We start from the raw sequence: 26,718 nt of genomic DNA, 5'->3' as shown, positions 1-26,718 counted from the left end.
TCCCCCGAACACCTTCGGCTTTAGATAGCCCGGGAGCAGCGCACACAGCAGCATGGCTCTCAATCGTGTTTTCGCTCCACAGGCTATACTGACGTCGGCACTGTACTGCTACCACTTTCATCTTGAGACGAATTTACACCCACAACCATTCACGATACCGCCAGCATGTTCGGCCCCGGCAATCCAATCGACATTTCCTGCTACTACCGGCCTTCACTGTGCTTCTTGCAGACAAGGCAGCATCACGGGCAGCGACAGCATCACTGGTTGTGGATTTAAGGGACCTCCGAACACCTTTGCCTTTAGAGAGCCCGGGAGCAGCGCACACAGCAGCATGGCTCTTAATCGTATTTTGTTCTCCCCACACGCTATGCTGACGTCGGCACTGTACTGCTACCACTTTTAATCTTGAGATGAATTTACACCCACAACCTTTCACGATGCCGCCAGCATGCTTGGTCCCGGCAATCCAATCGACATTTCCTGCTACTAGCGGTCTTACTAGCGGAAATTGAATCCGTACACAGATTGCGAGCAAAAGAAGAAAAGACACCGGCGATCATGGCTCGGTTTACTAGCAGGAAGACAAGGGACCAGTGGATTGAGAAAAGGATGGCATTGAGATTAGATAATATTTATATCAACGAAAACCTGACACCAAGAATGAAAAACCTTCTTTGGAAAACCAAATTAGCTGCAAAAGCGAACAGTTTTCAGTTCGTGTGAACCAGAAATGGCAAAATTCTGGCCAGGAAAGCACCTGGCGCTACAGTGATTCAAGTGGAGCACGACAGTGACCTTGACAAGATTCGTTAAGATATCTCAGACCTTTTTGTCTTTTCCGGAATGGCAAGCATATGTCCAAGAAACAATAGAAGCAAATCCTAAACATGAAGTTGACATTACTGTTCTTCAGATCAACGCGAGAAGTGTAAAGAAACACTGGAACCTACTCCACTCATATTTATCGCAGGCATCTGTCTCTCCTGATATTATTGTTTTATGTGAAACAAACTTACAATATGCTGAATGCTCCCTGTACAACTTGAACGGCTACAACCAGTACAATTATTGTAGAAAGGAACGCAAAGGGGGTGGCATAATGGTGTTCGTCAAATCTGAACATAGATCGGAAATTATTGAGTACAGCTTAGTTTCAGCCGAAGCTGTCATGATATCGCTCAATACGAAAACAGAGAACTACGTCATCCCAAGCAGCACGCCAATATCGGGCCACCGTTGGCATATCATTGGCGAAAATTGGCGCGAATATCGGCCCTTCATTGGCATTTAGGCAAATCGCAACTCTTTCCAAGCATGGCCCAACATTCCCGCCAAGATTGGGCCGATGTTCAGCCAATCTGAATGCCAAGAATGGCCCAAACATCACTGCCAATATAGGGCCCAATATGGCTCCAGTATGGCCGAATAGTGGCTCCAATATGGCTGAATAGTGGCTCCAATATGGCCGAATAGTGGCCCCAATATGGCCGAATAGTGGCCCCAATATGGCCGAATAGTGGCCTTTCGGATACCGGCATATCTTGGCTACCTCTAGGCATTTCCATTATTTTCCGAGACCAGTGCAGAATTATCGCATGCATTTAGAGTTCCCGTCCGTGGCTTTCAATACCGTGCGACTTCTAGCTGTATATATATGCAATTGGTTCGAACTCCCATTAAAATTTCAAAACTGCATGCAGTATTTTCATTGCATATGTATTTTGATTTGCAAACAATATTTCATGCACATTTTTTACTTAATGTCCAGCAGCTACCAAATGAATCAAGCAAACAGGAATTTCAGAAAAATGTTTTTTTATTTCTCATGTGCCCTTGGGGCAATAACCCATGTGGCAAGGGTGCTACGTGGGGTGGCTGGGCGTGACGAGGAGGCTGTGGGGGGGGGCAGGGGAAGGGGCAGAGCTTGGGTGGAGGGTGGCTGGGCGTGAGGAGGAGGCTGTGGGGGGGGCAGAGCTTGGGTGGACCCCTGAGGGGGACAGGATGGCCATGCCTGGAGGGGTTGCAGGGCAGGAGGCTGAGGGCGCGCCTGGGCAGGGTGCTGACCCAGCACAGGGGTTAGCAGGTGGCGCTTGAGCGTGAGACTCAGGAGGCTCTAAAGTTTGGGCATAGCGCCTCTTTCGGCCGCCCCCTCGGTCGCACGCACCGGGCAGCCACCTGCCAATAAAACCCTGTGCTGCCAGGATGTCGACACCCTGCCTCTCGCAGATGGCATCTGTACAAGGTGAGTGTGCATTAAGACCAAGAAATGCAACTTTTAAAACGATACACTTCCTGCAAGCATATGGAAATCCAAGTTCATGATTTGACACAGAAAAACCACACGTTACTGACACGCAAGGTATCCCAACAAACAACACAAGTACTGTACAGTAGTGAAATGCAAAAAAAATGAGCTATCATGAAGGCACTGCAGTCAACGTCAAAGTGGCCATTGCAGGGAAGTTCATGACAACGGATTACAATATGACAAATGGAAATGATTGGTTTGATTGAGGGCATCTGCTGCTTCTTTATGGAGTTTTATGACTAAGACCCCCAAACTAATCACATAAACACAGCAACAGAATATTCATCAGCTGTTATAAAAAATTACAGTAAGATACAGCAAGAAAATAGCTTGGAAAAACTTGTACATGTTTAAAAGCAGGAATCTCAATATTTCTAAATTAAAAGCTACAGCAATTCAAAATCAGGTATACCTGTTGCCACCCTGCACAGCTTTGTGCCAACGAATGGCCGTTTTCCTTTCCTCCCCCGCAGGCTGAATAGTCTCTGCACAGCCACCCCCATCACAGCACCCATGACATTCGCCGCCACCTCCTTTAAATTGTTTCCGCCTAGGCGGAGAAGCTGCTTCTTCTGAAAAAAAAAATTTGCAGTTGCCCAACGGTTATTTCACATGAAAAATCACATTCTATAACCACTTAACTTGTAGAACGCAATAGCAAAGACAACGGTGTGACTTCGAAAGTAATCGTAGTATACCTGCTACAACACAGCAGCAATTATAGTGTTTTTTTTACACCTCATGTGAAACACTTCTTACATTTTGACCACCGTAACAGCATCAAGAAGTTCAATATTAAATTGTTTAGCACTCGTAAGGGAATACTCCACGGTGATTCATGTCTTATGCATCACTACAGGGAAAATATGCAACTAAAATTAGCATCTATGGTTCTTGAAACTGTCCTGGTTGGAGTGGAGTACTGCACTTCAATTAATGAAAGGCATAAAAAGCAATAGCCAGGCAAAAGACTGATCAAAGCTGTCTCCTTAATTGGAAAACAACGAATAATGTAAAAAATTAGCTCCGAAACAGCACTCCCAGTCAATCGTCTCAAACCAATAATTAAAATAATTTGTGTGCCACCTTAACTCAGCCAAACTTTGTGAACAAAATACATACCAAAAAATAGACTAAACATTACACTACACTAGCTTCATGAGGCTCAATACTTTGATGGAATGTGCCACAAATAGTATAGTAGAGCATAACATAGTCCTGTGATTAAATAAATCAAGACAGCCTTAAAATATCTCTTGAAAGCATTGTTAGCAGCACAGATACAGTACTCTGTAATTCAAACTTCAAGGTAACAGAGATTTTCGTCTGAATCATCAGAGTTGCACCCTCATATATCCAAGCAGGTAAACCTTGCCTTAGTACCCCATCAGTATCAGTGAAGAACTTGCTCATGTGGCCAAGAATGTGCTATATGTCAATGACAGCATATAATTACTAATCAAAATGTTAATTACTCTTGTTAATTCTCGCCCTGTTTCCTTCGCACCTTTTCCATCAGCTGAAATTGTGCTATATACCCCGATACAGCTGTGCTGTCCGTGTTAATTTCTTTCCTTTGTACCATCTTGTGTGCTTTGTTGCAGAGGTCATGAACCCTATAGTTGATGCTTTTAAACGAATATGCCATGTGAACTACAAGCACTGAACTAGTAGGAAGCTAATGACAACAGGCCTGACCTACCACTAGCTGCCGTGAAAGCGGCAATGGGGATTAATTGCATAGTGCCTGCAGTCAGCTTATAGCCAAGGATCTTGATAAGGAGCACACGGCTGCGCTTGGGAGCTTATAAAGTGCATTAAATAGGGTCTATTTTGAAGAAACGTTCAATCCGATTTTAGAAGGAACAGAAACAATGCATTCCTTTCGAATGTAGAAGAAGCAAAAACAATTAAGGCACTTATTTCGAATAAAAAAGAAACAAATGTTAATTCTGTACGAGAGTTTGGATTTTTCACTGTAATACAGGAATTAGACTTAGTATAAAGTAATCTATGCAACTGTCATGTTCGGTATAAGTGGGCGCGACTGTTTCCGGAATTTTCAGTTGTAATAAAACAGACTATTAACAATGTCACAGTAACCCTACTATGTGCGGACTTTTCAAAATTCATCCATTCCCACTATATTAGCTGAAAACTTATACAAGAACAGCATGATTATGGCTTAGGCATGGCAAGCATCTACTTCTGGGGCTCAGATTTTTCAATAAATATCTCAACTATATACATTAAGCACCCAACAGACTACTGTAATAAAACATTGAATGAAAAATTAAATTACCAGGGCAGCTGCTACTCTGTCATCTCTGACAGCAGCTTCTGCCGCCTCAAAATCTTCAATACTGAAGGCTGGCAGCTGAGGGCACAGTGGCGGGAGGGAGCTCACAGGAGGAGACGGCGACCGTGTCCTCGGCTCTTGCCGAGCTTGCTCCAGCCGGCTCACCCTCTGCAGGATTTCCCGCTGCTGCTGCCGTATTTCTAGCAGCAGCCGCAGCACCTTGAGCATTGTCGCTGAAACGAGCAAGGTTTCCAGTGAGGGCAGGCTTTCACAGCAGATGTATATATTTACACCTCAAGGACGCAATATGAGCAATATACTGCATTTACACGCTTGCAAGTCGACCTATTGTTTTCAAATTTGAAAATCCGAAATGCGGGTGTTGGCTTGCAATCGAAAATCAGAGCATGGCACCATAAATAAAGGGGAGACAAACTAGCATCAGGGATGATGCGGTAAATGAAATTTTATGTTTGCTCCACAGCTCTGCCCAGAATTTTCTGCATGGTTCTTGAGAACGATTTTTCGTTTTCCTTTCTACTTTTAGCTGTATGCTCAGCACTCTTGGGAGTGTTGATAGTTGATGAAAGGGGCACTGTTCCAATTGCAGTGGAACTGCCACTCAGAACAGCAACGCTTGCAGGGAGTGCCGGTACCTGATGAAAACCTAAAAACAGCGCCATAAAGACAGACTAGAAGATGGGCGAGCGCTGTTTTTGGTTCTTCACTGATGCACCAGCTCACTCTGTTGTTGGTTCTTCTGCAGCTGACAAAAGAGCTGATGCCACGCACACAGTTTCTCTGTGGCTGTTTGATGCATGTAATGTCTCCTGGCTACATATTTTACCAGTTTGTAATGCGGTGCTTCATCAATTGTGCTCAGGGCCAAGTAATGGCGCGTTCACACTTGGTGGACATTCGGCAGAGAGAACGAGCGGAATCCGCTGCCGCGGCAGAGATTGCGCCGAAATACCAAGCGGTAAGCCTGATCGGTCCAGGACCGAATTCTGCCACCGGAAAAAAATCCGCCGAATCCCGTCAGCCAATAGGAAGGAGAGTACGAAGTTCGGCAACAAACATGGCGACGCCCTTCGGTGCGGGACGCCTCGTTTGGGACTGAATTCGTCGCTGTTACTGCCTGTTTGAGCGCGTTCAATGCCCATAAAAGCGCCAGCGCTCTTTCGCTTTGTCTCATCTCACCCATAAAAAAAGTGTGAGTGATAAATGTGTTCTTTTTTTATTTTAGGTGACGATCCTTTCCTTTTTTAAAAAGGCTTGAGAGTAACCACCAGATGGCGCCACTAGGCTAATCTTATGTATTTAAAAGCGACAATGCTAGAAATGGCGTAACGTCTGGCAAAATAGCTGCATTTAGCGTAAGTAAGCGTGCATACAGTTATTGTACGTAGACAGCATGGATTAACCTCTTGCCATATCTGTGTACGCCTTGAGCAGACGACACACAGACGATGAGCGCAGACGAGGTGGTTGGGAAGTGTGAACGATGCAGCTTTTTCGGTGGCAGAGGATTTCACTTGCTCTCTCCGCCGAGTGTCCAAGAGTGAATGCCCCTTAAGCATTCGGTGCTTCTTCACGAATATGTTCAAGATGGCTGTCATCCTTCAGAGAACAACTGCGCACCTGGCCGCAAGTTTGACATATCAGGACGGGTAATGCAAATGTGGTGGATGCCTCGAGGGAACATATTTGTGGCTGTTCTACACGATGTCATGGTGAGGTTGTTTGTGAAGTGCGAGATTCTGCAGGATGATGAACTGCTGTGGAAGATTTCACTGGACGTCAGAACAATTAACACCCTGTGGGACTGCAGCATCGATGATGGTAATGTAAACCAACACTGGGCGTCAACATGCTCTGCATTAAGCTACTAAATTGCCATTGATTCCACCACAAGGCACAGCTGCTCTATCCCTTGCAGATCTATATATCAAAAATGCACCATGCACTGACAATGCCTTAGTTAAAAATAGCTGCTCTGAATACTGTTCCTTCTATGTACCACCAGTTTTCTATTCAGCTTGGTTGCCATTTTGATTGCCGTCACATCATGGCAAGGATGGAAACAGCCATAAGTGTATTCTTCCATTGTGACAACAGCTGCCAGTGGTAGTGAGAAAGCACAGCAGGCTGGGCACATAAAAAATATATGCACAAAAACTAGAGAAACTGTATAGAGTACAGTGACCACTTTGCAGTCCTGAGCCACAATCTGTAATGTTTGTTTTATTTCTATTGGTCCGTCTTTAAAAGGTTGTGGCTTTCTAGTGGCATAGGCCAAGGGAAACAACAATAACAGAACCAAAACCACAATCCAGAACCAAAAAAAGAAATTAAAGGAAACAAACTGCTACTCGCCGGGAAAACACACTGCAACTAGTAAGTAGGAATGAGATAGAGCTGTGGAAGTGTCAAGTAGCAAATTTTATCACCGCTTAGGTTCAGTACTTCTATTAAGAATTACTTGCAGCAGGCATATTTATACAAACAGTGGTCATTTTCAAGGCACACGTTTTGAAATATCCACCAACTAGGTCTCCTTTAAGGCAAAACAGAACTTCTACCAAGGCCTGTTTAGGCTCATACTTCAAAAAAATAGATTCTCATCCTATCCTCTCACTGCATTCTCGTCTTTTCAGGCTCTTCATATACAAGTAAAGAAAGCGAAAAGCCTTACGATCGCTAGTTGCTTCCTCCACATCCTCAAGGTCACCTGCAGTGGAGGCCGAACCAGCCGGGCAGCCCGCAGTGCAATTTGCACCAGCTGGTGTGGCCGCCTCCATTGAGTGGCTGCTAAGCAGGGCTGAAGTTGGACACGAACATGAAGCATTAGTGTTGATGCAGGAAGAACGGAAAAATTACTCAGTATAACACAGGTAATGCTACACAGATAATGCCAAAATGCTACATCAGCACTTCTGCTGAAAGGATACATATATATACACCGTAACTGCCTCGTACAGAATTAGCATTAAGCATTTATGAGCTCCCATTCATTAAGACCATGCTTGTTCAGGGTGTCATCTCATTCTACCAGATTTAGTAATTTAAACTGCTCCTTTATTCTGGCGGACCCTCAAAAACACAAAAAGCCTTAACGAAGCTGTATGCTGCCCCAGCTGGTATCATGCTGCAAATTTGAAAGCACAAGAACAACTTGAATGAGAGAACCGCAGAGTTGAGTTGTATGCTACAGGTGGGATTAGCCTTGCTTATTCTGCTGGCAATTGATTACATTCTGATGAATTACAATTTTAAAATTCTCTCCTGCCTTTGGCAGTTACATTGTGCAAGTCAATGCTGACTATGACTTCACAGGTGGGCTGTTAATGAAAAATGTTTATAAACCCAGTTGTGAGCAGCGTTTGTCCCATCCAGTCCTCTTGTCCCTGTCTTCTGTGCACTTTTAAATTTTCAGTACAAAAACTATATTCTACCTTCCATCCTTTGCTTGAAAACAATGAAATGCTAAACTTCATGACTCAATTTTTACAGTACCTCACTACAATTGCTCTTCTCGGCAAACCTATCGTTGCAATGTTTTTTTAGGTGCCTTTTAAAATTGCCAGTCTCGCCAATGTAGACACTGTCACATTCGGAACACGGGACGCCGTAAACAACGCCCGGGTACATTTTTCTCAGAAAGAACGTCTGACATCAATCACCGCATGCTTCGGTCTTCTGAGGGTACAGCGCATGCCTACACAGGTGTGACTGGTGATTTTAAAGGCACCAAAAAGAACATTGTAACAACGATAAAAACCAAGAAGTGATCTCTAAAGCTACCACCTAACACTGTATCAACTGGCCATGACATCGTCTAAGGATAGGGCACACGTGTTGACAACTGAAAGAATCTGTTCCGTTGCCTTCACCTCAAATTGTTCTTCAGCCCTTGAAAATAACTTCTCCCTCTTGAAAGGTTTTCAAGGACTCGCATGGACTCTGTGGTAAAGGGGTTTTTGCTATGCAGGAAAGCAGACTTAATGCAGTTTTGCAACAGGGTCTTAATTGAGCTCAAATTCATGAGTCACCCATATGCATTTTTTGCGATCAATAAAAAGCAGGCACGGCTAGAGGGTGGGTGTCCCCCCTTTCTCCTATGTGATATTACCATAAATTCACTAAGCCATAACTGAAACAATGCAAATCTAAAGGCGAAACACAGATAAAGGCTTACAGGGTGGTGATATCAGCCGGGGTGGCGATGGCAGCTGGGGTGGTGGCGACGGGAGCCGGGGTGGTGGCGATGGCAGCCGGGGTGGTGGCGATGGCAGCCGGGGTGGTGGCGATGGCAGCCGGACGTCAGGCCCATCCGGACCTTCATTGCCTAAAACAGAAAAATGCGTGCATATTTTGAATATGCATTAATTTTACTAATGTTTAAAAATTTAGGATTTTCCACTTACCAGAAATTGCAGAGCTTTCCACTGCAGAGCTCATCTCATATTTCTTAGCTTTTTTCTCTGCATTCTTGTATGATCCTGCAAAAGGTTAGAGATCAAACACCCAACTCAAGTGCAGTCCACACTAAAATTGCTGCTTCACATGAAAATAAGGCAAACATTTAATGCAACAATTCCTGGATATTACTTTTAATGCAATAATTCCTGGCTATTGCAAACACAAACACTTTACAGTAGGCATCTTGAAGCAGCCTGTGGGCTATGAAAGGAAATGTAGGGAAGGGATGTAGATTATCATGTGACCTTGGTGGCCAAGCACACAGCCTCTGTGGTAGCATCAGTGGCCTTTGCTGCATATGTGGTTTATTTCCTGCTAGGCTGGAAGGTGGTAAACGATAATGCAACTATATTGAATTATGAAACCAGCCAGGCACCAAAATTCTAGAATACAGACCTTATAAGTTTTTCCTGTGATTAGCTTCTAGCTTGCGCTGAAAGAACTTTTAACAACGGACTACTTTGTCGTGGAGGCATTCTGTGCAGTGGCCCTGAATGTGGGCAGTTTCACTGCGGTACCGTCGATGCCAAGAGGCACTGCTTATACAGGGTGGCCAGTTTTTCTAGCACAATAGCCCCACCATCCTTCAACAAATCTGTAGTTACCGCGTCCTACGCAGCTGCTTTCCCCTTTTTCATAGCTTCTAAAGCTTTCTTAACCTCGGTCTTCGTTACTGGCAGAACGTTTGATTGCTCTTCTCTACTGCCAATCTCATTGTCCTCACTACTCTGAATAATGTATAGGTCAGTATAGAACTGCTCTGCTACTTTGACAAACTTGTCCATATTAGTAATGACATTGCCCCCTTAATTGTCCCTAAGCGCCTATATATCTGATCTCTGCCTACGCCTAATCTTCTTGTCACTGCTTCCAGGCTGCCACAGTTCTTTAAGAATGCTCGATTTTCTCCATATTGTACTTCCTTATGTCGTATACTTTACGCCTGTTGATCAGCTTTGATAGCTCTGCCAGTTCTATCTTGTCTGTTGGGTTGGAGGCTTTCACACTTTCTCATGTCTTAATCAAATCTTTCATCTGCTTGGATAGTTTACTGGTAAAGAACTTCTTCCCTGCACTCCTCCCCCTGAACTACTTCTTCACTGCACTCGGTAATATCTCTGAAATTTTATTGTTCACTGCGTCTACACTGAGGTTGTCTTCCTCGGTTAAAGCTGAATATGTGTTCTGTAGCGAAATCCTGAATTATTCTACCTCCCCTCTTACCGCTAATTTGTTGATGGACTTCTTTACTAGTCTTTTCCGTTCCCTCTTCAAGTCCAGACTAATTTGAGACCTTACCAATCTGTGGTCACTGCATCACACCTTTCTGATTACTTCCACATGCTGCACAATGCCAGGGTTAGAACACAGTTTGAAGTCAATTTTATTTTTAGTCTCCTCGTTAGGGCTTTTCGATGTCCACTTTCGGCTCTTCCGTTTTCTGAAGAAAGTATTCATGATTCTCAAGTTATTGCGTTCAGCGAACTCAATACCTACCTTCTGCTATTCCTAGTGCCAATGCCATATTCATCTACTGCCTGGTCTCCAGCCTGCTTTTTGCCAACATTGGCACTGAAGCCTCCCATTAGTACAGAATACTGCATTTTTACTTTCCCCATTGCCAATTCTACATTTCACAGAAGCTTTCCACTGCCTGGTCATTATGACTACATGCAGGCGATTAGGCCTGTGGGAAGACAGCTAGCCGTTCTCATGTGGGCTCTGCAAGAAACAGGCAAGCGTTGGCAAGGCTGACATATTCAGTTGATCTACTTAAATTAGGGCATGAGGCAGGCACTTGTGTGTGTTGAAAGCTCCCGCAACGCACACTGGTGACACACTAAGCTATCTGTGTATAAAAGACAAAATCTGTGTTAATTTTTTGTAAGGCTTTTAATGACTGATCACCAACCACGTGCAGTAATTTTGGTTTCAAAGCTGCCCCTGTCTTGTGCGCCCAATGCTTTTGCTTACTTAAAACTAACAGGTACATGCGCATGCATCGACTGACACCACAGCTTGTTGGTGCGCACTTTCAAATGATGCGGTAGACATCAGTGTATACACAGATCACTGCGTATTATTCGCCTAAAACCGCTAAATAATTTATACAGTTGACTCCCGATATTTTTAAGCCGCTTAATTGGAATTTCCAGTTAATTAGAAGTGAAGCATATTTTGGTCCCGTCAGTTTAGCATATAACCCTACAGAAGAAATCACTCGATAATTGAACATTATTATATAGACTGGGTTCCTGATAACTGCACTGTCATGGTGCAGCAAATGTTGCAATGCAGAGAGACATCCTCCTGTTTGTATGATTTCTCTGTGCTGCTTGCTGGCAGCAGAAAAATTTCATAATGATATCAGCAGCTCTTCTATCTCATTACTTTCAAGCAATTCGTGGAACAGCGTTACAAATATATATTGTCACAGCAAAAGTGATGCAAGAAAGTACCAGTGGAGCCTTCAAGTGACAAAGCAAACCACCCGATTCTGTACACCTATCTTTCTTCGACTAGTTCACAGTGCCACTGCAATGTGGAGTCAAATTTCATGCACATTAGCAAAACATTGTAGTAGATAAGCTTGTTAGCATGAAATCCATTTGCAACAAAGGTCGATGACTGCCATAAAAATGGAACGGCTAAAACAGACATTTTGGGGTTTCCTTCGTTACAGCAAGGTTCAACTGAATATTTTTAAACATCAGCAATTATTTGCCAATTATAAGGCTCTGATTTCCAAATTCAAGAGCGCACACTGCCGCTCTTGAAGGCCTTCGAAATCACCACCAAGTTTCGTGCTGCTTCACTGTCTCAATACATTATACATGGCCCGCATGTCGCATTCAGTGCCCATCGGTTGCCAGGCGGCCATGCTGTGCTGAACCACTGCCAGACTGCCTCTAGCTTACCGCTGCCTCTGTTTGCTCACACAGAGTTGATTCCCGTCCATCCGCAGCTTCACTATGGTTTTGTGCATTATCCTCAGTGGCTCCAATCATAGCGACAGGTACAGGCACAAGAAGAAGCAGACTAACATGAACTTAGCACAAGAACTCCAAGATCCCAGAGCACAAAGAGCTGCAGGTTGTGGCTGGCTCGGACTAAGCAAGACAATTTGGACCCCAAGAGTCTCAATTTACAAGAGTACAGAGTGCACTTTGTGACAGATAAGAGGTTTGGGTCGTGAACCTAATGTCTGCAAAGCTATGGTGAGCAAGGACTACACCCTGAAGAAGTGAATGTTTTTGTTTCGAGTGAAGCCATCTGACTTGTTTGACAACCCAAACACAGACTGGGCCCTGCGTCACTGCATATACCTTGGCTACAGCACTAGGCAAAGTGGTTCATCACCACGGCCACAGCCAGCAACAACGGCAGAAAGGACAGCATGCTGAGGCCGAGCTTTAGGTATCGTAGACTCGTTGCAGACAGGATCCTCGACCAGCAGCTCGTGAAATATTTTTGTACCTCCAATGATTTGAGGTTTCCATTCTTTCTAATGTCACAAAGCTGGAAGAGTAAACTAGATAGTTCACGATCCCTGTGGGTCACTTCAGACCACATCATCATCTATCATTGCATCGTAACCCGGCCACACTATGTATGCATGCATATTGTCGCACATTTCCACCTTTTTTGTGCAGCGCACATGCACCGATCCAGCAAGTTCAAAGTAATAGCCTGCATTGAATAGCCAATTCCCCTGTGGAGGCAGCATGACGCCTGAAAGGATAAGGAAATAATCCAAAGCATCTAAGGAGCAGTCAGGCCACGCAAGGCGGACGGTCTGGGATCGAGTGGTTTGGCGGCATGGCCGCCAGCGCTTGATAGGAGCAGAAGTCACGTCACGAGCAAGCCATATATTGACTCAATTGCTGCTGCAGCTAACTGTGCAGCAACTAGTGTTCATCTCCTGAGTCGTAGACAATTGGTTTGAAAGTCATTGAAATGCCCATGTGATAGAGATATCTTTTCAATCACGAGCGATAAACTTGGACAAGAACAAAGCACAGTCAGTCCTAAATGTTTTCAAACCTGTAGAGTCCAGTGACCTGGAAAACTGGATATCACCATAAAACAAGGCATTGCAGTGTTTGAGATCACATGCGAATTTGGACTGGCAATCGCTTTTGATGCAGATGAAGCAATGATATCAGCTCACAAATGCATGTGTGCATCATTCATTAGCCTCCGAGTTTTGAAAAGATTAGTCACTTGACAGGCTAGCAAAAGGCGCCCGTGTGCTGTGAAGTGTTGGCGCACGTTAAAGCCGGTTAAAAAATCCGGGACCCTCCAATACAGCGCCCGTCACAGCCCATGCGTCGCTTCGGGATGCTAGACACCACAATTCACAATTGCACACATAGCGTTATCCCGGCAATAAAACCACTTACTGCATGTTGTGACGACAGCGACTGGGCAGCGGAACCACTCGCACCCTGGGGCGGATGGGTCCGCCTCCTCTCGAGCGAGGCGGATTACCTCCGCGGCTCGCCTTTTCGGCCAGTGGCAATGCTGCCAGTCGTGGGACAGCCACCCGACAGGGACGACAGCCAAGCTGTCGTCCTCCATCGGGAACTTCACTACCGCAAACGGTTTTGGTGGCATGCTGCAAGGAGTAAAGCGATGCAAACAAAGATTAGTGCGTAAACTGATTTTTCACAAGCTCGCTCGCCCTATTCTCATGTTCCTCTCGCACGAAGGTCTCGCGACACATCTCAGAAGCAATACAACGCAGCGTTAAGAAAATAAGTGCATGAAAAAGGCATACAATTGAAGGTGCACATGTCGGTCCGAACCCATGTGGCAAGCTAGCCTCCCACATGACTATAAAATAGTACAATTACAGAACAGGGCAACAAATGACGCCTCTCCCCTTATTGCTACTCATGACAGTAGGCTCATGAGGAAACAAAAGAAGCTACTAACAAAAAAGCGTAAATACTTACGCAAGTGGCGGGCTTGAAGATCACGGGAAAACACGATGTATACACAGCGACGACCGAACAAAGAAAGAGATGGCATCCGTCGGAGCGGTCGGACGGGCAGCAAGGGTTGCCAGATAGCTCCAAGCACAGGTAGCCAAGCTGGCCTCCGTAGTAGCTCAAATAAAGCCAAAAAACTTTGTTTTTGCATGGAAAACTCCTTAGCCATATTAAACTATTTTTCGCAAGTATATCTACATAATACTATTAGAAGTAGCGCAAGGCTTGCCTGCAAGCGAGTTCATGATTAAGCAAATGTGGTGTTTATCATAAACGTCGTGTTTTATTTTTTTCTCAAAGCATAGCAGTATCGGGAAAATAACAACACGCAAAAAACATCGCACAATAAACTCACTCAGTAATGATATGCATTCAGCAATGCATATAGGTACAGCTCACGACATTTTCACTAAACACAATAAAATAAATACACTACAATAAATTCCAAGACAAACTCTAGTACAGAGGTTGCGGCTAGACAAGATATAGCACAATAGACGGAAGTAGTCTAGAGAGGGATCTCAGGCATCGTGACCTGATTCGAAGGGGAAAAGTTTGGCCCATACATGGTCAGTGACCTTCAAATTCATCAGTATCATGCCTGACCATGGAGACGAACTTTCGTCGAGCCCTAGCATATATGTGTTCCCATTGATGTCTGAGCTGGCATTATCTTTGTTGTCCCTACCGTCATCAAACGCAGCCACCGAACAAATGTTCAGCCAGGTCTCGTTCACTATAAAACCTACCTGCGAAATAGAATGTAGATCTATAACAAGACTTTGCAAGCGCTCCTCCATGTACGTGAAGTTTGGTATGGCCGGGAATGGAGGCTGCTAGGATTTTAAACCGGCCAAGAATTTTTGTCCCGTCTCAGCCCTAAGACTTAGCTGAGCATTTGTTTGACGGCTGCGTTTGATGACGGCAGTGACAACAAAGAGAGTGCCAGCTCAGACATCAATGGGAAAGTCCGTCTGGAGGCATGATATACTGATGAATTTGAAAGTCACTGACCATGTCCAGGTTACGATAGACGTTTCTGAACCCATACGTACGGCTCATCATCTCGACATGCGCGGTCATGTGACCTTCAACTTCATCAGCGGGAACGTCTATCGGCTTTCCAACATTTTTTGCATTTATCACGCAGAACCGGGTATTGTCTGACAGATCGTCAACTTTCGTTTGAGCACGCGATTGTCAGATTCGATTGTATAAATTGACTTTGTTGCTACGAAATCACCGAATGGACAATAGACAAAACCGATGGAGTTCGGGTCGGCGCCGGTCACTCAGAAGCTTTAGGTTCGCAGTAATGCCTCTTCAGCTCACATTTAATGCAGGAAAAAAAAGAAGAAACGCTGCGGCACCTATCCAGCAGGAAACGTTTGTCAGAGATGCTGATCAGGGGAAGATATTTCGGGGCTGTCTAGAAAAAACCCTACCGCATGCCCTGAAATGTAACATATGTGCTGCTCCCATTCGGTGTTGTCGTTCTGCGTAGCTGCACGCAACTCAGCGTTTTCGCAAAAGAATTGGCGTAGTTACCGTACGGTAGAGCTAAAGCTCGCCGGACAGGGGCCGGGGTCTTCCACCGAAGCCCTTGTTCATTCGCTCAAATTAATTTCACCGATTACAAATCCAACAAAAGGCAAATTTTGATCATCGGTGTATATTTCCATATGTATTCTTTCTGCGTAGCAGCGTTCTCTACTTTTCAATGCACCGATTAAAGCGGCCTTCCAGTATAGCCAATTTATTCACAATTAATCGCAAGGCAGGTGCTATGCTGAGCCAACTTGACGCACACAAGCCGTTAGGTGTATGCGGGAAGATAAGATGTCTAGCACGGCCGCCATCACCTCGGACTATATTACGAATAATCAGCGGCGTCACATGAGGCCGGCGTACGTTTCTCCGTACTCATGCTGCCGTTTTGGAGTACCTGTGCTTCATTTGAAAGCCTGACGTAAAGGATTCTAGTACATTATATGAAAAGCAGTCAATGTGGGGGTAGCCCACGCACTTTAGGACCACGATAGAAACTCGCATTTTGTGCCTTGAGTTTTGTGTAAAGGCTGTTGGGCTGATGCCCCGTCTGTCCCGAGGCCCACACAATATTTCACGACAAGTTTTCTACCAGCTATCAGCGCTTAAATAGAGAAAATAGCCTCGATCTGCATCGATCACTGGCACAAAGCCGAGAAAGGCTGTAAACAAATCACAAAAAAATATAAATTACAGACAGTGACTACATTTGCTCCGGCAACTACAGTAGAGTGTAGCTCTCACTGGAGTGGATGGATGAGCGAGTCAAGGAGGCTATATGACCTGAACAGTTATTAGCGAGTGGTGGTAAATATGGAGGTGCGGCACGACCGTATTTTAGACGCATTCTACTAAGACGTGCCGCTGCGGGCACTTATTTTCTCCGTGAATTAAAAATAAAAACAACTCAACTATTTTTTTATTTACTAAAGATAGTGACCTAATATAATACCGAATAATTCGCAACCGGAGGTCTTTTTTATGCACAGTGTTAACGCCTTTTTGTGATGTTTGTGCTTTTGTGCGCTGCGAGTATCTTCATTGTTAGGCCTCTTTTCGTTTTTAACTAGCTCTGAGCGGTTAGGTTTGTTGATTGTTCGTCACTCTGATCTTTAGCGCTCCGTCATGAGCATGGAGACGGAGGTCATGAGCAAGTGGCGGAGGTACCGTATCATCGAAAAAGAGTACAGGGAACTTTTAGGAGAGCTCGGTATCCGACGGCCACCGTCTACGCATCTGAAATCCTCCGGAAGCAAGAGAACGGGCGGCGAAGCGGCCTTGGACGTCGTCAGCGCCCCTCCACTCCCGCTACCGTCCGGAGCAAGCAAACGGCCGAATAGCGAAGCCTACGCAAGCGGCGCTTGCGCTAGTGGCAGCGGACGAGCTACTTCGTCGCTACCTGCAGACCCGTCGATGCCATCTGTTCAGAGCGAGCTCAACGAGCAGGCTTATGTGTCCGAGAGTTGCGCTGAAAGCCTTTCTAGCGAGCATACCGCTACCTCGTGCGACTCAAGCGATGAGACCTCGTCCACGAACAGCCTTACTGCTGAGAACGTGGAAATGGGCCAGCCTCGTGAGGAGTCTCCTGAGCTTTGTTATCGCCATCTCTCGACAGCGCAGGAGTTAGCTAGCATAGCTAGCAAGCACAATTTGACGCACGCCTGCATCAACGATTTGCTGGACTTCTGCCGTCGGCGTGGGATTGTAGAGCTCCCGAAAGATGCAAGGACCATCATGCAGACGGAGCGGAAAGCTAATTTAGAACACGGCGACTCGTTTGTGCATTTTGGCCTTGCTGAGGGAATTCAGCATGCTGTTGGCCAAGGACCAGCGCCTGAGAATGTCGAGCTGCACGCAAATATTGATGGGCTGCCTCTGCATAGGAGTAGCCAGACTGCACTCTGGCCAATTCTGTGCAGAGTAATTAACATCAAGAAATCTGAACCATTTATGGTCAGTGCGTACTGCGGTGCAGGGAAACCTCCGTGCCTCCAGGAATACCTCAGGCCTTTCATTGATGAAGTGCGCAACCTTAGTTGCAACGGACTGATGGTGAAAGGGGTGCACGTCAATGTGTGCTTAAAAGCCGTGATCTGTGACGCTCCAGCAAGGAGTTTCGTGAAGGCAATCACTGGCCACACAGGCTATCATGCCTGTGAACGTTGCAGCCAAAAAGGGCACTATCTGGAAAACAGGATGACTTTCCCTGACCCGCATGCACCACAGCGAACAGACTCCTCTTTTCGTTCGCAAGAGGATCGGCGCCATCACACTGGTGTTTCACCATTTACATCTCTGAACGTAGATATGGTGAAATGCTTTCCTACAGAGTATATGCATTTAGTCTGTTTGGGGGTTATGCGGCGGCTCCTTAGGAATTGGATATGCAAGGGGCACGCTGCCAGGCTGAGCCGGGCTGACAGGAGTGCACTCAACGACAAGCTGCGAGAAGCAGCAACTGCATTTCCAAAGTACTTTCAGAGGAAACCAAGGGGCACCGAAGAACTCGACAGATGGAAGGCCACAGAGTTCAGGACTTTTTTACTATACCTGGGGCCTGTTCTCCTGAAATCCATCCTGCCTGATGAGCTTTATAAGCATTTTTTATATTTGCATGTATCTGTTAGGGTACTTGCCTCTCCTCAGCATCACAGAGACCTCAACCAGTTTGCTCACGACCTGCTGCGGTACTTTGTGCAAGAATTTGGCAGACTGTACGGACAAAAACAACTCGTGTACAATGTGCACACCCTTGCACACTTGGCAGAGCAATGCCTGGAGCATGGCACTGTCGATGAGTTCAGTGCATTTCCATTTGAAAGTTACCTAGGAAAGGTAAAGAAGAGACTGCGGACGACAAATAAGCCTCTGGCGCAACTCAGCCGACGAATGTCAGAGGTGAGGGCGTGCACACCGCTCTCTACAGGACAAGTGGGTGGTGACGTGAAAGTCGGTGACTGCTTTCTGGTGGATAACTGCGCTGTAGTCATTGTTGATCTCCTGGGGGGCAATGCCAAAGCTGGCATCTTGCCAAATGGCAGAGAGTTTTTTAGAGTCCCAATTGACTCTTCAAGGATGGACGTGCGTCGCTACAGTGCTCTTGGTCAAGAAACCAAAATCTGGCCCATTTCGTACATCAAGAATAAAGTTCGATGTATAAAGCTTCAGTACAAGAGGGGGCATGTCGTTTTCCCTTTGCTTCACCTTCAGTGAGGCTTTACATTTCTGTGGTGCCTGAAGGATTATGTGCCTCTATTAAGATAGCTGCAGATTGCAGCATCTTGCTTGAAGTGTTAATTGGTGCTGAAGACAGCAACTTCTACATCACCATCCTTTGCATGGTTTGGATTTGGTTGTATGGGGCTTAACATCCCATAGCGACTCAGGCTATGACAGACGCCATAGTTGAGGGGTCCAGAAATTTCGACCGCCATGCAGTTCTTTAACATGCACTGACATCGCACTGTACAAAGGCCTCTATAGTATTCAATGCTCATCAAAATGTGACTGCTGCAGCCCGGATGGAATCTGAATCTCTCAAGTCGGCAGCCAAGCACCATAACCACTGAGCCACCGTTGCATACTAGATCTGCATTGAAGCACTTGGAATTTCATCTTTTGGGGAACATCAACTTTGAAGCTATAATGGCCCTCTTCAGGGCCACCCAAATTTACTGGCAGGATCGTTGCTGCGCCTCCAGAAACTCCAGAACCCTCTTGTTCCCGTGAGCGCCTGCCTGTTTAATGAGTAGTAACAGTCAATCAGCATTATATAATCGTGTCATTCATGCTCCTGTTATTACCCCTATTTATGTAACCCCCCCCCCTCACACAATACTCCATGCTTGGAGCCTGTGAGGCAACGTGAATAAATAAATAATAAATAAATAAATAAAAAAGTATACTCTCAACTTGTTAGTATATAACAGACTGCAGAGTAGTGGGCAAAGAAAGATATTGAGAATGCAAGGCTGAATTAACACGCATTTATGTTAAATGTTAGGTAAGACTAGTGCATGCAGCTTAACTGCTTGTAAGTGATGCATTACTGACATGATTACAAAAAAGATAATATGGAAATTTAACTTGACAAACCTAGAGTTCAAACATCATAGGAGAGAAGGGATGCTCACTCACCTCTGGAAGTCACTTCATGGCACGGAAAGTTGTTGCATCGAATAATAAGTTTGAAATGACCTGCTTCTAAGCAGTGCACCACTTCTTAGTGTCCACCAGCAAAAACGGATTTCTGTCACTATGTAGTGCAGTGGCATCTGCTGTGATAAGCGCCCTTAATTGTTTGTGTCCCCTGCAGCTCTTTTCTCATGCCACCTAATTTCGGGCTGCTAAGATGAGCCTATAAAACTGCACACTTAACTTTCGTAAATGCAGTTTCACCCATGTTGTAAATATGCTGAGGATGAAGTGCATCAACACTTGGTACGAGCCACACCAGAAAGTAGATCTGTTTCTAGGAAGGAGCTCCCTTCAAACACTTGTTTCAATGCAGTCTTTGAATTACGTCACTTAATTAGCACGAGACACATCATATTTTCAGCACTTTAATTTAACATGACTATATATTGCTTTAAAAAGAAATTGAATAATCTAGCTGTGTAACCATATATATGTCTGCTCATGACATGAGGCTTGGGCTATTTATACTGAATAAAAGTACCATACAGCATCAGGTTTGTAGCAAAAAATTCGAAGCTGCTGCTACTTTAAGGGATGCCAAGGACAAATCTGATGGATTACTGCTGTCTGAAAACAAAAAAGATACTTACACATCATAACGCTTTAAAAGGGAAGTTGCAAAAATTTAGATACATTTGCTGTCATCATTAGAGATTTTTGCAAGAAAAGTGTAGTTAAAAAAGACGGGTTCTTTCACTGGATCTGTGGTGATGCGCCATTCAATTATAAATGGTAGTTAGCAGTTTTTTTTGCTATTGTTATGAATTGAGAGAGGACAAAAATTTAAAATTATGATTTTATCTGCAAGAACTAACAACACAGAAAGCAAGAGCCTTGGAATCGATTATAAGAAAGCAATAGGTTGAAGTCATATCCTCCATGCCCCTTTAAAGCTGGTGCTTCTGCCGTACGTGTTGTTTTCATTTCGCCAAAAGGAGGCACACAGAGGTGCCATATTCTTCTTTGTCCTTAATGACTGAACTGGATCCACCGTTTGTGGGCATAAAAGGGGCCAAGTGTGTTTCCAGTCCAGCCCTTTACATGCATTTTATGCAGTGGTAAACTGGCTGCATGGTGGCTGGTCGACAATTAATGGTTTGTTAGTTGTCAAACTCCTGGCAATAGTCTTATAAGCCTGAGAATAATTTCCATTTACACTTATAGCTTGATTAGAGTTGAAGTCTAGGCAAGTTGGTAGACAATCACACTTCTTCGAAACATGAAAAAAAACTTGCACATAAAGCCTACTCACAGTTAACTGGTTATTGCAACGAGAAACTTGGTGAAGAAGGAACCGAGTATGTGAAACACTTGGCTTTGCAGCCAAGCATTACAAAAAAAGATAAATACATAAGAATAGAAGAAAAGTTACTTTGATCTCACTCGCTTAATGCATGAGCAGTCAAGGAATTTCTGAATCTGAGAGTGCAGTGGGAATTAAGGGGCTTTTATGCTTGTGCTGCCTCCTTTTGAGACATGAAATGCCTTAGCTCTTTCATGAACTTTGTTTGTGCTTAAAGATGAGTTATTGTTCCTGAGAGCACTCGCATAGCAATTTTTCATTCATCAAATTTTTTCTGGGCTCATTAATCCTAGGGTTGAAAGATCAGGCTTTTAGGTTTCTTCTTTGATAGCATTTTTGCTGCAGTAAAAACTGAGAGTGCACTTCCTTCTGCATACAGGTATGCCTATACCGTCATTTTTTTCACACTGCAAAAAGTTAGAGAGCTCATTGTGTATTTTCTACCATTTATCTTGAGAACGCAGGAAATGGCTATGTGTTGTTGGAGTTAATGTGGTAGTGTAACTTGCTTTTACACCACAATTTCTTGGTCGTGAGATGATCGACGGTCCTATGGACACCCGTTCAGGTTATTGAGATTACTTGAACTATTGCAACAGGAAACGATAGGTTATGCTACTAGCTCATGTCATTAATAATACATATTGTTTTGCTTTCTCCTTGATCTTTTTATCCCCTCACCCCTTTCCCCGGCCCCTGGTTAACCTATCTTCCTTTCCTCCTCCTCGTCCTCCTCGATTTGCTTTGCATATTTGTTGTAGTTCTTTTCCAGAAAATTGAAAACTTCAGGGGTACGTTTCTTTATTCAAACATGTGCAGCCTTCATACCTGCCTAACACGTACCATCCCGATCTAATTTAGGCGCTGGTCATTGAAAAAAACAAAAACAGTACCAGCATCCCACTACAACAACAATCCATTTATTATTTGATTATGTTCCAATGATTGCAACATTCCATGAACGAGAATTTAGTAAAGAGAAGAGGGGCACAAAAGACAAGCCAAAATAAGACTGAAGAAAAGTTTGTGGACATGCAATTCTAGCCTGCCAAGAGCAAGTGCAAATAGTAGCTGGCCTTTGCCATGATGTATATCTATAGGGTCACCTCGCTCTGTAAAGTTTAGCACATTCTGAAGTAGGCTTGGGTTGACTATTTAATTAAGGATGTTTGAATGAAGGATCTTTTATGTGTATTGAAAGTGAAAAATAAAGAGAATATCCTGGTGAAGGCATTCTCGTACTATAATTTTGCATCTAGAAATAGTGTGACTTCACTCTTGCATTTAAAGTTGAATTAGTACAACAGTGAATATTTGGCACAGCACTAAAGTTAAATACAGCCTTGAAGTGTGGTGCATGGCCTAAGTGAAGAATTGTACAGCTCAAGAGAAATTTATTGTCATTGCCATACATATTATGCCTAGTGGAAGAAAAAGGGTCGTACCATATCAGTTGCGTGCAACTATAGCCTGGTCTTATGCTAGTCCAAATTGCTACTCTCTATATTTGCAGTTTTCAAAAGCTCGTTTCCGTAGCTGTCTGTCACCTTCAGCCACTTCAGGAAATCAATATCTGTTCTGTGTATAAGATTGTGTATATATCCTTATTTAATTATTGTGCTGTCGTATTTGGACTATGCGGGTATTACAAGCATATTTGTTCCTGACCATTGCAGAAGCAGTAAATTGTACAGAAATGGAGAAAGGTAATTAAAGTACTTTAAATCTGATATATCGTAGATGTTAGTACTTTGGAGTATGTAACTCCTCCAACCCTATAGCACAAAGGCTGAGGTCTGTGAAGCATAAAGCCATGTGATGAGATATCCAAACTGTATAAGTAATTAGATTGCAGGATAATTTTATTTATGACAGCAGTGTTCTGTGAATGTCAGTGACAATGCAATCAGCATCATGCTGTATTGCGTGAACTGGTACTATACCTAACTGACTATACTAATGCGTGAAGTAACAATTTTGTATTGCACAGGCCAATAAAAGATATGAAAAATACGAAATGCTCTCAACTCTATACTCCTAAATTTTCTCCCATACTGCTGATGTTGTATATATTTCATTGCAATAGCAACAGTTCGTTTGGTGTGAACAGTCACATGCAAGCCTTTGCAAGTATGTCGACACTGGCGCAATAGTAGGCAGAGTGGCTAAATTTTGCTCTTGGGCATACACATTTGATATAGTCGTGCACCTCCATGGCTTTATGCTGTGTAACCCACAACATAAGGTATTGCATTTGCTTTGCTGAACAAATGTCAGTGAAAGGCTCAGCAATAACCACTGATGTGTTTACTTAAGATAATGAAATATAATAGCATTGCTTTACTTTGCTATACTTTTTGAGTAACTATATATACAACAGAATTGTGAATGATAACAGCTATTTATAATCCGCTAGCAAATTTGGAATGTTTCAACGAGAGAAAGGTGAAAGATGAATATGCATATGTATATATATATTGTTGCGCACAGCGATTAACGGGACGACATCGGTTTTAAGAAGCCGTCTCGTCCTTTTCCTTTCCAATTTCATGGTGTCTCATCACAGGTCGATCGTGTAAATTTCTCGTGTGCGCTGGTACAGTGCGAGCTGCTTCGATGCGTGAAATATAGTGTTTTTAAGAGAGATCTATTTTAAGGAGAAAGCCTTTAATGGGTCATCATTGTCCGTCCTGCCGCGAAATCTGTCCCACTATAGAAGTCAATAAATAAATGACAACTCGCTAAAAAAAAAAAAACTTTTTGTGCACGGCGGGATTCGAACCACCATCCTTGAGTTCAGCAGCCGAGCATACTACCCACTACACTACTTCTTTCCAACACGGAATCGGTTCTACTTCTCAAATATATATTTTCTTGATTATTCTGTGCCTACACTAATATATGACGCTTGAGAGTGCGGAAAGGCGCCGAATCAGACGGATATGCCTCCCAAACACCCTCCAATGTCTCCAGAATAATATTCAAAATAATTGTGTACTTAACATCTTAACCACACATCAGTGACACAAGCAGTAACACCGCGCTCAAGGCATTCGACTACCGCACTTAGGTCAACAAAGTGTGCGCCCTCCTGAATTTTTTGCATATCTTGCTAACGCCGGCTGTGTACACTGCAGTCGTGATTTTTTCCCCCAAATTCTCGAAATTCATATGGAAAACGCGACGGCTGAGGCCATATATAGCTTGCGGCGATGCTAATCAGAATAAGCTGAAAATTGCTTATAAACCCTTCGCTTGGAATCGATCGAGTGAACTAGACCATCTGCACCACACATATCATTCTCTTAAGAGACATTCGTCATTGAAGATACGTGTTCCTGCCAAGCAGTTTATTCATTCCACTTAAAATGAGTGCGCTGCAGGCTCTCCCGTATTGCGCGTGTGCTGTGCACGGAGTCTCACGGACAAAGAATTAATTTTCTTGATTACCAATTAGCGCGCACACACGCGTATGTATAATCGACCCATTTCCTATGGTTCGCGCCAGCCCGCATTGTTTACATATCGGGATTTGTGAGAGATTTTTAAAGAACTAACGCGCATATATATTATAGTTCGATCTTTCGATCGATTTGCCTAAGATTTTTGTGTAAATCCAATAACTGCCCCAAGCAAATCCTCATGGATTATCACCCACAAATTTCGTGGGTGATAATAAATGCACTGGAATGGTGGAGAATTAGTGGCAAACAATGACCGATATCGTTCTGCCTATTGAAGTGGCGTTGCCAATCCTGGGGAAATACTACACAACGAGGGGCCAATAATGGAAATGTAACAGAGTGGCACTGCCTATATGGGGAAAATAGTGACCATCCAGGGCCATTATTGGGAATGTAACTGAGTGGTAATGACAATATGGGGACAATAATGGTCAAATGGGGCCATTATTGGATATGTAACTGAGTGGCAAAGCCATTATGGGGAAAATAATGGCCAACTGGGGCCATTATTGGGAATGTAACTGAGTGGCAAAGCCATTATGGGGGACATAGTGGCCAACTGGGGCCATTATTGGAAATGTAAGTGAGTGGCAATGCCCATATCGGGAAAATACTGCCAAGCTTGGGCCATTGCTGGCGATGTAACTAAGCGGCACTGCCAATATCGGGGACACATAGAACATGTGGGGCCATCATTGGAACTGTCGGAAAGAGGCATTGCCTATATTGGGGTAATAGTGGTGATGGTGGTCCTATGTAGGACCACCATTTGCCATCACAATCCCAATATTGGGCCAATGGCTTGTGCTGCCTGGGATAAGTGCCATTTACAGGCCTCCTGGAAACAATATAAATGACTTTTTGAAAGAATTGCATGTGTGGCTGAAGAAAGTTCACAGTAATAATCCGTTAATAATAGGTGACATCAATATTGATGTGGCAAAGCAAGGTTACAAGAACGTTCTGGACTACCTAGATTTACTTGCAGGATATGGATTAAAAAATATGATTGAGGACTTCACTAGAGAGGAATGGAAGGGGAGCTGCTTCACACAGACAAGCATAGACCACATTGTCGCATCAACGAGCAGACGATCAGTTGCTGGTGTGATTCGACAAAAGGTAGCTGACCATTATTTTGTAGCTCTAGCCTATTTAAAAGGGAAGGACTTATGCAACGAAATCGACGTGCAACTTCTAAAGCACATAAACACCGTTACTGTGGATAAACTAATTAAAGAATTTGACTGGAATGCGACGATGTGCCAGAATCACGACGAAATGTATGAGAAGTTCGTTAAAGAGATGTCGGTCATCTATTTGAAAGCAACTAAACAAAAGGTTTTAAAGCAAAGAAATCCAAAGAACACATGGATTGACCGCGAAATATTAGAACTCTGCAAGGAGAAGGACCACATATGGGAACGGTGCAAACGAGAACCAGACGACATGGTGCTGAAAGAAGAATATAGAAGGATGAGAAATAAGGTGACAGCAAAGCTAAGGTTGGCGAAAAAGCGATACTTTCTAAACAAATTTTCAAACAGCAAAGGAAATACAAAAGGCACATGGAATTTAGTGAACCAGGTTTTGTGTAAAAAACCAAAGCAAGGTATCGACGAGACCATTAAAGCAAACTTTAGAGAAGATGCAGATGTCAAGAAACTTGCCGACAGATTTAATGACCTGTTCGTAAAATCAATTGAAAGCTTGAGAGATACTGTGCGGGAGGCACGGCCAAAAACAAAGGAGATAGACTCGCTCCAGAAATCGGCCTACTTACCCCCATTAACAGAAACTGACTTGTGGAACATAATAAATTCAATACAGGTTAATAAGCCAGCAGGAATAGATGGCATTAGACCAAGGGACATTCAGAGGAACTTTAAAGAACTAAAGAACGTTATTCTAACAATCATAAATGGAGCCTTAAACTCTGGAGTAATTCCTGAAAAACTTAAAATTTCAGTTGTCAGACCTTTATACAAGAAGGGTAAAAAAAATGATTGCATCAATTACAGACCGATATCAATATTACCTGTCCTTGCATACGTAATGGAAAAATATATAGCGAAGATAATGACTGTATTTTGCGGGAAGAACTCAGTGTTTACAACAAG

General features: G+C 43.9%; 3 protein-coding genes across 4 annotated transcripts in view; 2 read left to right on the top strand and 1 right to left on the bottom strand.

The window, feature by feature from the left end:
• LOC144130047 (uncharacterized) overlaps positions 1 to 26,718 on the top strand; it is an 836,651-nt gene that overhangs the window by 178,321 nt on the left and 631,612 nt on the right. The window lies entirely within an intron of this gene.
• LOC144127838 (uncharacterized) lies at positions 1,832 to 14,187 on the bottom strand. The gene is made up of 8 exons (XM_077660795.1): positions 14,051 to 14,187; positions 13,496 to 13,710; positions 9,038 to 9,112; positions 8,809 to 8,958; positions 7,306 to 7,431; positions 4,614 to 4,843; positions 2,724 to 2,883; positions 1,832 to 2,236 (listed from the first exon to the last, which is right to left on the bottom strand). The coding sequence occupies exons 2-8, from the start codon at positions 13,707 to 13,709 to the stop codon at positions 1,866 to 1,868; spliced, it is 1,326 nt and encodes a 441-aa protein (XP_077516921.1). The 5' UTR covers position 13,710; positions 14,051 to 14,187; the 3' UTR covers positions 1,832 to 1,865.
• On the top strand, positions 16,725 to 19,896 carry LOC144127837 (uncharacterized). The gene has a single exon (XM_077660794.1). It carries the CDS (start codon positions 16,760 to 16,762, stop codon positions 18,845 to 18,847), a length of 2,088 nt encoding a protein of 695 aa, XP_077516920.1. The 5' UTR covers positions 16,725 to 16,759; the 3' UTR covers positions 18,848 to 19,896.

Source organism: Amblyomma americanum, chromosome 4 (assembly GCF_052857255.1).
Source record: "Amblyomma americanum isolate KBUSLIRL-KWMA chromosome 4, ASM5285725v1, whole genome shotgun sequence".
Lineage (NCBI taxonomy): Eukaryota > Metazoa > Arthropoda > Arachnida > Ixodida > Ixodidae > Amblyomma > Amblyomma americanum.
Note: the sequence above shows the minus strand (reverse complement) of the source record. Positions and strands in the feature narration are given on the sequence as shown.